We start from the raw sequence: 13,205 nt of genomic DNA on the forward strand, positions 1-13,205 counted from the left end.
CTACATTTGTCCACATGGAAATGCGTGAGAGTTTTACAAAAACGCCCCCTAAACTGTGAGGGGGATACGTTTCATTTTTCTATTCATTTTCTACGAGCCTTCTCAGGATCACGTGACTTTGGAGGTTTGGCCTGCCGTGAGCAAAAAACATGGCGGATGCACGTTCATTTTTCGGTGGAATATCCCATAAAACAAGATATTTTGAGGACTAATTTTTATTTTGACAACATTTCTAGTGAGAAATATACCATTTTCTTTTAAAATATGCTTTCATTTTGGACATACAGTTTGTAGTTTGCTTGTTTCGTTCAACTTTTTCTCCCAAAGGCTCTGTTACGTTGGAGAAACACGTTAACTTTCATTCATATCTGCAGACGTGCGCGTGGGTCACGTGACTAATATGATTCTCTTTTTTTCCCGCAGAAAATGCCATAAAATAGGAGTGATTGTGGACTAATTTATTTTTGAAAACATTTCTAGCAGTATATATCCCCTTTATTTTCATAATATCCATTCATTGCAGACATGCAGTTCGTAGTTTGTTTGTTACGTTCAACTTTTCCTCAAAGGATCTGAAGGCGTTTGATCTTTCAGCCGCATATATTTTTCCATAAATATATGCGGGCTGACGTGGGTCACGTGACGTGACCTGAGTTTCTCTTTTTTCATATAGAAGATCTCGTAAAAAGGTACGTTGCTATTTATGATTTGAAATGGTTTATTTCAAGCAATCAAATAGGAGTAATACACACAAAAGCAATATAATCTATTAATTTATTAATTATTTTTATTTACATTTCTACGGACCCGTGTATAGGTTTCATGCTGTGTAGTTGCGACTTTGAAGGACATTTAAACAAACCGGAAGAATGTTGTTCAGGAACGGACTGGAGAGTTCTCTAAATTTACTTAGCGATTTGTTTTATTCAATATTCTTTTACATGTTAAAGTATTCACACTACAAGTCTAAATGCTGTGTACAATGTCTGATCTTTCCCATCATATCTGTGGGCTGACGTGGGGTCATGTGACGCGAGTTTCTTTTTTTTCCCGTGGAAAAAAAATCTCGTAAAATAAGATCGTCTGAGGTTTAATATTTACGTTTCATAACATTTCTAGGGACCGATGTACTCTGTCGTAACGTCCATGCAAGCGTATTTTTTCAACATCAACTAGTTGAGTTAAGAAATACACTGTAAATAATAAAAAAAAGACGTTTGGCTCTAAACTGGTTTTGTGATTGCTCCCAGTCCCACGTTTATCGGGAAGATTAAGTTTTAAAAATAAGCCCAGCGACAAACAGGTGTTTATTTTTATTTTTTATAGAAATTAATGTTTCCATTGCTAATGCAAACTTTTTGTTTTGCAGGTACTTAAAGAAACAAAACATCAAATGTTTTTCAGAGCGAAGGTATCATGTCGCATGACAGATTGCAGTTGTTTTTTATTCAAACTTTATTGACTGTAACAATTCAAAACAACAATTCCAAAAAGCAACAAGAAAGAAACAAACCAGGGGATTATTATGAAATTTTTCACAAAAACATTGAAACTGACGCACAGATTGAATGTTTTAAATGCTTTCTTATTGTCAGAGTTTCTTATTGTGTTCATGTTTTGTTTGAACTCATTGATAAAGTTAGAAAAATGGGGGGTATGATTTATAACTTTGTATTTATGAATGTGCCATATGAATAAAAATAAAAAAAGGTTAATGATGTAGAATTGTTCTTTTTTATGGGATGGACAGTGGGTGAGGCACGACAGATTACAGTAAAACAGTCAGACTGCTACCACAATAGCGTTGAACTTCTGTTGAGAATAATTCATTCATAAATCTGTCTATATATTAGAATATCAGCATCTGGATCATTTACGTCTATTTTAACATAAAAGGGGCTAAAAAGAACTAACATCAACAAACAACAACTACTAATAAATATTATAGGAAATAAGGAAACTAAGTATAAAAAAGTAAAACAAAATAAATATACATATTATATTATTTATTATTGTAAATAAAAAAAATAAACATGTCCGACTAAGAGTGGGGGTTGAGGTCGGGGTTTTTTTTGTCTCTTTTTTGGAATCCAGCGTAGAGGCCATGACCCCCCCCCTGCAAGAAAAGTAGAGAAGGTTCAATCAAACAGTGATAGACAATGGGCTACAGTTTGTTCACTCAGTGCTTACAGGACGACTGTTTTTAATTTGATTAGTGTCAATTATCCTTTGTAGGAAATATTAGTATTATTCAAATATTTATGAATAATTACAATATTACATTGATTTTAACGCATAGCACAAAAGCATCAAATAATCAATATCTAACAACTGGTAGAACATGAATAATAAAACTTGGACATGCATCCATCATCTACCCCTTTTGTCCTTTTATTGACAAAATTAGAAAAGATTTATATAATTTTAAATAAACAAAAAAACAAATTAGGCTGATTATTATTTGGACTTATTTATTTGCAACCAAGCAAAAAAACTGATGGAAATTCATGTTGAAGAGGCACGTTGCTGGATTGTCCGTACGTATTTTAACCATAACCCCGCCTTCTTTACTTGCAAATAGGCACTTCAAAATAAATAAATTAATTCATTAATAATATATACAACATAAAACATGACTAGCACTCCATTAACTCCATCTGGGTTTCATAAATAAAATAAAAACGTTTACCACTCAAAACAATCATCAGAACTCTAACACAGTAAATATGCCAAACAAATTAATAAAAAAGCATTTATATACATTAGAGTTCTACTTTAAAATAGTAATAATGTAAAATAAAAACTGCTCCTTTTTTCTTTAAATGTCCTCATTGCATATTAATCTTTTCCTACAATCACACGGCTGCATTCTGAAAGATGAAAAGTGTAAACTTGTTTAAGAGATGTTTAAGAGGACTACTGTAAACTAAGATAAATGTGTTAGTTAAAATAAAGTAATAATGCATAGTTATTTTATAATAAAAGACTAAAAAAGGCAAATTAATAATACAAAATCCAAATCTTTACAAATTCTGCAAGTATTTTGTCGTATTACTTTTTACTGGTGGAAATGCAAAGAAAAGCGACAACTTAGAAGAACTGGTTTGAACATGAATTATTGCACAAAGACGGAAAGGTGGGCGTGTCTCCAGGAAAGAGATCCTCATGACAACCAACATGATTTTTGATACGGAGGCTGATGCTTCAAGGAGAAAAGAAACGTCAACAGCCAGTGCTGATCAGAACACAATCCAATGTTCTCATCATTTGAATAAATCCTGAAATGTTCATCTGCTGGTGTTTGTCTGCATTTCTTGATGAAATTTTGCTGCAAAATAAACCCATTAACCATCACTGTTCTGTCTGTGATGGAATAAACGCCAGGGCTACTATTGTAAGATATACGGTAGTCAACATTTTCTTGGAAAGGATTCTTTTTAAATAATATTTTATAGAATCTTTTAATAGTGTGTAAAATGTTTTTAACTACAAAGCATTTTAATTGCATGTTATATGTTTTATATCAACTGTAATGCCCATTAAAAAGAAAAGCTAAAGTAAACTTGAACTGAATTATTTCTTTCTTATTAAATATTTGAGGAAAAGTGTAAAAATAACCACCAGATGAATAATTCTGTATTTTCATATTTCTTTGGAGAAACATTTGTTGAGGATTAAAAAACTCAGGAATATCTAAAAAACATATCATTTTTGCTAACTGTGCAGAAAAATAAGATTGTACCAGGATAGTTAAATGTCAGGAGTTGGGACACTGGTGTGGGGCTGAAGTGGTGGGAGGATGGATGTCTGAAACGGTTGATGGTTGGACGGCTGAAGCACTGGAGGGCTGCTGGTTTTTCCAACCTTAATGGATGAAAATGATAAAATGATTAGTGTGGTTGTTTTGGTGAGACATGACCAGATCTGCTGACGGTTCACAAATGAAAGTTTCTAATCAAACTAGAGTTCATGCAGATTGAAGATGTGGTGTCATCAAGCTTCCATGAATAATGAGGAACAACAACAGACTGAGGTGAATGTAAAATTATTATTACCAGTATACCTGATACAAGGCCTTCATCCAGTCAAAGCACGTTTCTGCTTGATCAGGGAACTTAGAGCAACTTAGGGGGCACAACATGTGTGTGGTAAGAGGCGGGACTTTTTGGCAGGTTTGGCAGCAATTTTTGTATCGTCATCGTCAAAATTTAAATTATCATACAACACTGTGAACAGATCGACAATTGGTTAATGACTCTGAGTCACAGATGGTAAATACATACCAATACAGACACTTCATCACATGTGAGGCTTTCTCTTTTGGCCTGAAATCTTTGTAGCCCGTCTTACATTTGGATGTTTTGGCGGCCACAGCGATCACAGTTGATGCAAGAAGTTGTCGAGCCTCGTGGCAGAGTCAGCTGAAAATAGGAAAAGCAGAATTTTTATGTCTCCAGTTCCACATTCTGATAAGATTTGGGGAAAATATTGCCATATTAATGACAATTAATGGTTGTTAGTTTTACAATTAAATTAAGGTAGCAATTGAAGTCTAACAGTTTTGTAAGAATGTGCAGGTTATTATTTCTGAATTTTAAAAAGAAAAGTTATAAAAAAAGGTCATGAAGACTTGGTTTTGAGCTGAAGATGTCTTTCCTCTTATCCAAAATGATTTCTGGAATAAAACTGGTAAAAAAGCAGTTTGACTGGATCAGAGAAAAGGTCTGAGCGAGTGTGACGTCACCCATTTCCTTCCAGATCCATCATAACAAATTCAATTCTGTCGTCGTTTCTCTGTGATAAAGACGTCACCACGTTGGAGCCAGTTGACAGTGATTGATCTGAGTATCAATTCTATGGCAACTACTGTCACCAATCAGGAGTAAGCTTGTTGAAAGTCCACACTGCTTCCACTGAAAGTGAGCTTGGTGGAATTTGTCAAACAAACATTCAAGGTGGCACATGCTATTACCGAGGCATCTGTTGGTCAGTCTATAATTTGAATAACTTGTGATTAAGAAACAGTTTTGTAAAACAAATAACTGGAATTAGCAAAAACATGTTGAAAAGGGTATCACAACAAGAATGGTTAATCTGACCCATAGAATGACTAACTAACAGTTGTTTGTTTCTCTTTAGAAGTCTACAGGATTTTGGCTCCTTGGAGCCAGCGGGTACTTCCTGTTTGGAACGTGAGGGGGAGGAGTCAGTCAGTCCAGGTCTCTGAGACAGAGACTGTTTTAAAATATTTACAAAACCAAGTCCAGATGATCGTTGTTACAACGTGTGTGTAAATTTGGAGAAAAACCCTAAATAGGTCAATCATAACACTTTAATATATCAGTAAATTACTGTTCCTTTTTTTTGCCGGGAAACCGGCGGTGGCGCGAGCGCTGCCATAATCATTAGCTAATGTAACCCCGATTCTCACAAACCTCCCTTCCTCTGCTCCACCACAATAACTATACAGTCGAAACAAATAATTAATACATTTTTCTATGATGATCATAGTAACCTGCAGTCGTGTTACGTTCAGTCTCTCGATGGAGGCCGTATTTTTCAGCACCGCTCTTCTGTCACAGTGTTTAACAACAACAGCTGCATTCATCTGTCAGATGAAAATACATTCAGATGACCATAAAGTATTTTCATTACTGCCTCTTGTGTTTACATTTCTTACCTTTGAGACTTCTTTAGCTCGCGCAGAGATGCAGAAAGCGCGACAACCAGATTACCTTTATTGACGCCCAACACCCACCGACCGGCGCGCGGATACGTGGGGGTGGGGTGGCTTAATGTGCACGGCGCGCACGCATGCGTATTTGCACTAAAATTTTCACATGGCCTCTTTGACATATAAACCAAACATTTCTATCATTTGTGTCTAAATTACGTGCATTAAATAACACAACTTGATGTGTGTCTGTCATAAAATATTCCATGTTGGGTCTAAATCAGATAAGCATTGTTCATCACATCAAATATTTACATATTTACTGTATTATACTGTTTTCATATATTTATTACTTTTATCATCTAAATTGTCCTAAGATTTATGAAAAAAATGAAAATCACACACTGAAAAATAGGGTTTGCTTTATCAGTTTATTCTGCATAATGGAATGTTTGGCTCAAAACTGAGCTCTTTGGCATCAACTCAACCATTGGGTTTGGAGGAAGAGAATTGCTACCTATGACCCCAAGAACAGCTTCCCCACTGTCAAACATGGAGGTGGAAGCATTATGCTTTGTGGCTATTTTTCTGCACAGAGCTACGTCACCACGTTGATGGGGCCATTAATGGAAAATCCTGAGTGAGAACTTCCTACCCTCCTTAAGCCAGGACCCTTCAAATCAGTCATGGATGGGTCTTCCAACAGGTTAGTGACCTAGAACCTACAGCCAAGGCAACCAAGGAATGGCTGAAGAACAATCATATCAAGGTCATTGAGAGGCCCAGCCCATGTCAATCCTATGGAGAGATCTCACAGTTGCCAAGCAACAGCCACCAAATATTCATGATGTAGAAGGGTCAAAAGAAGGGCAAATACATTTATATAAATTCTTTCAACTTGATTTCTTTCTAGGTTTGCAATTCTGCACAACAAACAAAGGCCAAAAACTTTTTTTCCTCCAAATAAAGGGAAAAACCTTGAAACTTCATGCGAGTATTTGGCAACTGCCATTTCCCAAATCCTGCTCATACTGGACCCACATCTCCATGTCTTGGATATAAGTAATTAACTTGCCAATAACAAAGACTTATTAAAGGTCACTGAGGTGAACTTTGTAGACAAGTGCGGAAACTGTATAGTGTAAGGCTGATCGGCAAATAAGACCATGAAAGTCATCTTGGACTATAGTAGGCACAGAGGAGGGTTCACAGCTTCCCTTTCCTGGGCATCCCCATCTCAGCTGATCTAACTTGGTTTCCTAACATCCAGGACGTTATCAACAAGGCACATCAGCACGTCTGAAGCTGCTGGCAACCTACCGCTCAGCCAGTCCAACTGCATCATGGTCTGGCTCTCAGATCAAACTGAAGAAGAGCAACAGAAGCTTCAGTGCTGAAGATACTGGAGCAGATCATCGGCTAACCCCTTCCCTACCTGTCATCCTGTCTGAGTAAATGAACGTGTCAAGGACAGCACCCTTCCTGCAGCTAACATACTGATACACATATCACTCCACACTTCTAATATTCTTAATTTCTCATGTCATTTACCCCTAATTTAGGATAACTCATTGTCATTTTGTTACATTTTACTTCAGTCTTGCTACAATTAAAATGTAGTCTGTACCCTGACAAAGGATTTGGAGATGCATAGCACATTATATGAGTTTAATAGGACAGTGTTTCATTCTAAGGTGTTGGACATACAAATCAAAGGCCAAACGTTTGAGTTAAAATGAGAAGTGTCTTCAGCACAGGTGTGAGCACTGAAATGTTTAGCTAGTGTTGTAGAAACTTGAACGGAGGTAAAAAACAATGTAATTGTTGAAATTTAAGTTGAAAAACCCTTCATTGGTTCAGTTCAGAAAAAAAATCTCTCATTTCAATTAAAAGTCATTTATTGGTACAAAAATGAAATGAGGTTTTCCTTTATATAAGCCTTTTTTTAGGGGTGGAGCTGGGGCTTGAACTGCAGAAAGTCTCCTCCTCAGCAGACAATTAGTCCCTCATGTTCTCTCTCCATCAATGATTCTGTGCTGCCTAAAAATGAAATGAAGAAGAAAACACATAAATGCCACAAGCCCTGGACATCCATGCAGATCACAAAGAGAAACCTCCTGGCTGTGTGGGGCAGAACCATCCAAAAGCTGGGAGGAGAGCTCTTCAACCACACTTCAAGGACCTGCAGTGCTGCTGGACTTCACCAACCACAGTCTGGTCAGCAGCATGACATCATAGAGCCTTTAGTTCTTCACCATGGCACCATAACCTGCAATCCATCACATCATGCTTGATCAGTTATGCAACAACTTTAGAAAGTGTAACCCTTGTGCTATCCTAGGCACTTTAACATTGGGAGTTGGGTCATCTAGACCCACTAGACAGTGCTCTGAACCTTTTTTCTTCAATGATTTGTGATCTTCACTGGTGTCCATGGATTACATGAAATCTTTCCACCTTTATCCACCTTTGTCATGGTAGGGAGAACACGTCAATGTGAGGGTGGGGTCACAAGATAGCACAAAGGTTACAAAAGATTTTTAACAATTGTTGATGACAGCTGATTCTTGTTTTCCTGATGCTCAGACAAAGCCCTTCAGTGTTTTTCTCTGGGTCATTTTGATTGGTCCTTGTGGGAAGAGATTAATGTATTAATACTGAAGAAATCAAGAGATATTCCACATCAACAGCATGAGAGTAACATGAAAGAAACAAGCCAACATTTATCTACAACATTACCACAGTCTTTACCTGGAGGTATCATTCCGTTCACGTCTGCTCCAGCTTTTCTGACTTCCGCTTGTTCCAGCCACCGGGCTGAACGGCGAGGATGTCTGTGCAGAATGAAAGGATCAAAATGTATTAAACTGAGAAAACAAACTACACAAAAAGGATGCATCTTCAATGAGTATTGATCACGCTGGGGAGACTACGTCTCTCAGCTGGCCCCGGGGTCCCCCAAGAGGAGCTGGAGGAGAGGGAAGTGTGGGCATCTTTGCTTAGACTGCTGCCCTCACAACCTGGTTCCTGATGAATGGAAGAAGATGGATGCATGGATGGAACATGTTCAGGCCTTTCAGCAAAACTCCACGACGGTAGACTGCGATCCTTCCTCATTTACTTTGCCAGAAGACTTTTTGGAGGACTCTTGTGCTGCCACAAACTTACCTGCTCCACATCTCCCATCTCCAGGATTCTATCAAAACAAATAAATGTCGTAAATTAACATGATGATATGACACAAAATACAATAAAACATATATGCAGGCATGTTCATTTTCTTAAGGAAGAGGCCATGAAAATAACCTTACATATTCTATTTCCCCATGAATGCAGTTCACAAAGGAGGTCACCACAGTGTTTTTGGTCAAAAACGCATCTTCCAAATAACCACTGAGCCTAAAAGAACAGAAAAGTTTACATAAGAAAAACATTTACCATCAAAAATGTAGGTGGAAAAGAATTTTACACAACCCAGTTGGATCTCAAAACAGTACATTTAGCAAGTTCCATCCACTGCTACAGCCAACATGGAGGGAGAGCATGCAGGACCCTGAAACAGATGAACCTGACAGCTTCTGATCAGTCCAGGAACTATTTGTACATGTTGTCTCCAAATAACTGACCAGTCTGAGAGAGAAAAGGGAAAAAAACATGAGGTTCTTTTATGTATATACATACATACATACAAGAATCAGGAATCAGACATTCTGTTGGAGTGGGACTTTAAGTCCCACTCCAACAGAATTTTTAGCTATTATAAAATCGTTCCCAGAGTTTTTTTTAATTACGATCATTTTGTTTTTTTAAGACATTTTTCTGCAGCACAGCAGCTCATAAGAATTTCACCTCAGAGCTGTGGTGCAGATGTTTGCCTCTGCTAATTTCCCATAAACCATTTGTTGATTCTCTCTCCCGCTAGCTTATAGCACCTCACAAGCCCTAGCCGACATTAGCATAGCAAAAAAAAAAAAAAAAAAAAAAAAAAAAAAAAAATCAATGAGCAACATTGGAGCTATCCATGTGTACACTTTTGAGCCAGATACCAGCTCAGACAAGGGAACTCAGGACATTAATGGATCTACCGGTATTTGTCTGCAAGTGGATGCATCAGAATTGGAGCGGAGTAGAGACTTTGGCCCATTCATGGCAGTTAGAGCGTCACAACTATAAGCTTTTTGAGACAGTTTCATCTTCTCCTGATCCATTGAGATTTGAATAAATACTCAGAAACAGTTTTAATCTTATATTATTGTGTATGTGTTTATATTTTTGTTAATGTTCTCAATAAAGAGAAAAATGTTTGATCTTAAAAACATGACTTCCATTGGAGCGGCTCTTTAACTTTGTTGACAATGCTAGGATAAATACATGTGGTCAGTCAAATCAGCCATAATTGTTTAGACCAGGGGTCTGCAGCCTGAGGCTCCACAGCCACAAGTGGCTCCTTGACCCCTCCTTTGCGGTTCTCTGACAAAAAATAAAAATGTTTTTAATTCAAACAAATATCCTATTTTTCAGACGACACAGCGCATCACGCAAAACAAAACAGTCAGATAAGTCAAACTTTACTCAACTTGGTGATCTACTCAACAGTTGAAGCAAAGTATTACTGTGCCAGGCTCCTGACTACAGTACCCATAATGCTTCAATAATCTATCAAGCGGTGATGCACAATATTTTAAGAAATTCCAGCATTTATGAAGAATTTTTTTAAACCTGACAACGTACCACAAAAAATCAATTTGAGGTCAATACGCACAATTTAGAGGGCCTATACCATGCTAGCCATTTAGAATAAACTATTTCCTTGATCTCTGAGGCTCCGCCTTTCTCTTCTTGTGGGTGTCGCCTATTTCATGACATCAACCTAGAGTCGGCGTCGGCAGCGTTTCTTCCACCCAAACTTTTGCAAAGATGGATGTGAATATTGTGCAATGAAAGCATTTTGCTGATCACCACTAGCTCCATTGAGAAAGTGGGCGTGTCTGTTAGCCTGGAGGCGGTTTAGCTGCACAGGCTCTTCCTAGAAGAGGCTGCTCCTCACTTATGATGAAGTCACAATGTGAGGACCCTCTTATTGTGAATTGGGAGGGGCTGGTGCTCAGAGGGTTTCAGAGGAATGCTGAGAGATGCGTGAATGGATCAAAATACTGCTGTGGATTAGTTTTTGTGAGGAATTAACATTATAATACACTTTAAAATTTTAAAACGTTGATGTTGCATGATATAGGCCCTTAAAGAAATACTGGCTGAGATGTACTAACAACATAAAATCTACAATGTGTAAAAAAAAAGCCTTTGTAAACCCCAGTAGTTATCCAGTTTCCAAAATAACATAAATGCAAATGAGTGTTTGATTTTCTAAAGGCTGAAGAGACACCTTGTGTGTCCTACTGAGTTCTGGACAGTGAGACATTTGAAAGGCTCTTAGCTGTTTAAAGGGCTGCAGACCCCCGTTTCTGGCTAAATGACCCAAAAGGAAACTTACCTCTGGCTCTGCGGAGACCACGTGACGTTTCCGCCCCCGTCCTCTATACAGAAGAGGCCTTCACCGTGATCCTGCGGCCTTTTAAATTTAAGATGGAAAAACGCCTCGTCATTCAACGTTAATCCTAAACAGCCAACACGTTTTTACTAAAAACCATCTCTGGTTTCCCAAATCTAAACATTACATTTCTACAGAGAAAAGTTCAAAGCATCGCCCACCTTCCAGCTGTCCAAGAGTTCTTCAGCCGCGCGCCTTCCTGCGGGTTCATCCGGGGGTTTCCGGGGGAGTGGGGTGGGGGTGCCCGTATGACGCTGCGTTCACTGGCTTTTCGAAATGCGCACTTCATGTCAATTGGGGCAAATTGAAGGCTTAAAAGCCTGTTTACTTTAGATAATATATCCTATTTAATATATCCTATTTAAAACATTATTGAGAATTACTACAGGAAACAGTGATGAAACCTTTTTTAACAGATAAATTAGAGCACTTCATGTAATTCTATAATATATGAGATACGTCAAAAAATTGACAGTTAAAGAAAAAAGAATATAATAGATCCTAATATTTTATAAACTCCATCAAAATAATTGTTTCATCTCATTTATCATAATATTTATAGTTTTTTTTTATCACACACCATTAGACTCGTAGTGTAAATTTTTCCGGTTTGTTGTCACATGTCAATCATAGCCTGATCGCCGCAACAGCAACACGGAACGAGAGAACCTATACACGGATCCCTAGAAATGTAAATAAAACAAATTAGTAAATCGCAACGTACCTTTTTACGAGATTTTCCACAGGAAAAAAAGAGAAAGGCACGTCACGTGACCCACGTCAGCCCGCATATATGAATGGAAAAGATCAGACGCTTTCAGATCCTTTGAGGAAAAGTTGAACGTAACAAACAACTTCATGTCTGCAATATTACGAAAATAAAGGGGATATATAATGCTAGAAATGTTTTCAAAAATAAATTAGTCCACAATCACTCTTATTTTATGGCATTTTCTGCGGAAAAAAAGAGAATCATATTAGTCACGTGACCCACGCGCACGTCTGCAGATATGAATGAAAGTTAACGTGTTTCTCCAACGTAACAGAGCCTTTGGGAGAAAAAGTTGAACGAAACAAGCAAACTACAAACTGTATGTCCAAAATGAAAGCATATTTTAAAAGAAAATGGTATATTTCTCACTAGAAATGTTGTCAAAATAAAAATTAGTCCTCAAAATATCTTGTTTTATGGGATATTCCACCGAAAAATGAACGTGCATCCGCCATGTTTTTTGCTCACGGCAGGCCAAACCTCCAAAGTCACGTGATCCTGAGAAGGCTCGTAGAAAATGAATAGAAAAATGAAACGTATCCCCCTCACAGTTTAGGGGGCGTTTTTGTAAAACTCTCACGCATTTCCATGTGGACAAATGTAGCTACTACACATTTTAGGATGAGACTGGGTTGTTCCAGAACAGTCTTTTTTTCACAAATTTCCTTAGAACATATTGCAACCAACAGAAGAATACACCTTACAGATGATCATTTTTATATTTGCCAAATGGTTCTACTCATTTACCATCTGTCATCAATAATGCTGGTTATAAAATGCCTCATCTGTTCCTTGCAATGGTCATCAGTGTGCAGGAACCTTAGAAATCCATGGCAGTCTATTCCAAATGCACAATACTGAAGCAGATGTTCAAACTAATTGTAAAAAAAGGTCAATAAGCAATCGACTGAGGTCTTTCAGGCATTGTAGAACACCTGTCTTTTAGGTCACATAAAAGAAGACAAATCTGCAATTATGTAACAGGTGTTGTTTCCCCAGTAAACCTTCTTTCATCCTTATATGTGTATTATTTGTCATTTTGACATGGTTCTTAGAGCTTATGTATTCTTGTGGGTTTCAAAGCAGGAACACAGTGAACGATTTGGTTGAGAAATCTCAAAATGCCTGCCTGGTTTTCTTTGTACTCACCCCATCACTCTGCCCCCACTTTCCAATCCTGGTCTCAGGTGATAGAAGGCCACTCTCCACCT

General features: G+C 37.7%; 1 protein-coding gene across 14 annotated transcripts; it reads right to left on the minus strand.

Moving 5' to 3' along the window:
* Positions 1 to 1,437: 1,437 nt before the first annotated feature.
* Positions 1,438 to 12,648, minus strand: LOC144992431 (uncharacterized). 14 transcript variants are annotated; one of them, XR_013656372.1, is made up of 12 exons: positions 12,364 to 12,648; positions 11,947 to 12,046; positions 11,384 to 11,489; positions 11,166 to 11,243; positions 9,172 to 9,304; positions 8,986 to 9,073; positions 8,843 to 8,870; positions 8,426 to 8,701; positions 5,681 to 8,303; positions 4,284 to 4,421; positions 3,743 to 3,864; positions 1,438 to 2,116 (listed from the first exon to the last, which is right to left on the minus strand). XR_013656372.1 is itself a non-coding variant. In XM_078948483.1 (11 exons), exons 1-6 carry the CDS (start codon positions 12,440 to 12,442, stop codon positions 8,688 to 8,690), a joined length of 393 nt encoding a protein of 130 aa, XP_078804609.1. In that variant the 5' UTR covers positions 12,443 to 12,647; the 3' UTR covers positions 1,438 to 2,116; positions 3,743 to 3,864; positions 4,284 to 4,421; positions 5,681 to 7,714; positions 7,857 to 7,943; positions 8,426 to 8,687. The 14 variants fall into 14 exon arrangements, 2 of the variants coding, with proteins under 2 accessions (XP_078804609.1, XP_078804608.1); XR_013656373.1 differs by having other exon boundaries at positions 11,384 to 11,505; XR_013656374.1 differs by lacking the exon at positions 11,947 to 12,046 and having other exon boundaries at positions 11,384 to 11,505.
* Between the last annotated feature and the right edge of the window lie 557 nt (positions 12,649 to 13,205).

This window comes from Oryzias latipes, chromosome 6, assembly GCF_053564925.1.
Source record: "Oryzias latipes strain Hd-rR chromosome 6, Olatipes_Hd-rR_3.1".
In the NCBI taxonomy this organism is placed as follows: Eukaryota; Metazoa; Chordata; class Actinopteri; order Beloniformes; family Adrianichthyidae; genus Oryzias; species Oryzias latipes.

Coding starts and splice junctions, on each gene's coding strand:
- LOC144992431 (XM_078948483.1), bottom strand. CDS start 12,442: ATGCACGTTCATTTTTCGGTGGAATATCCCATAAAACAAGATATTTTG. Junction 11,244..11,383: donor AACTCTTGGACAGCTGGAAG/GTGGGCGATGCT, acceptor TAAATTTAAAAG/GCCGCAGGATCACGGTGAAG. Junction 9,074..11,165: donor TGGTCTCCGCAGAGCCAGAG/GTAAGTTTCCTT, acceptor CTGTTCTTTTAG/GCTCAGTGGTTATTTGGAAG.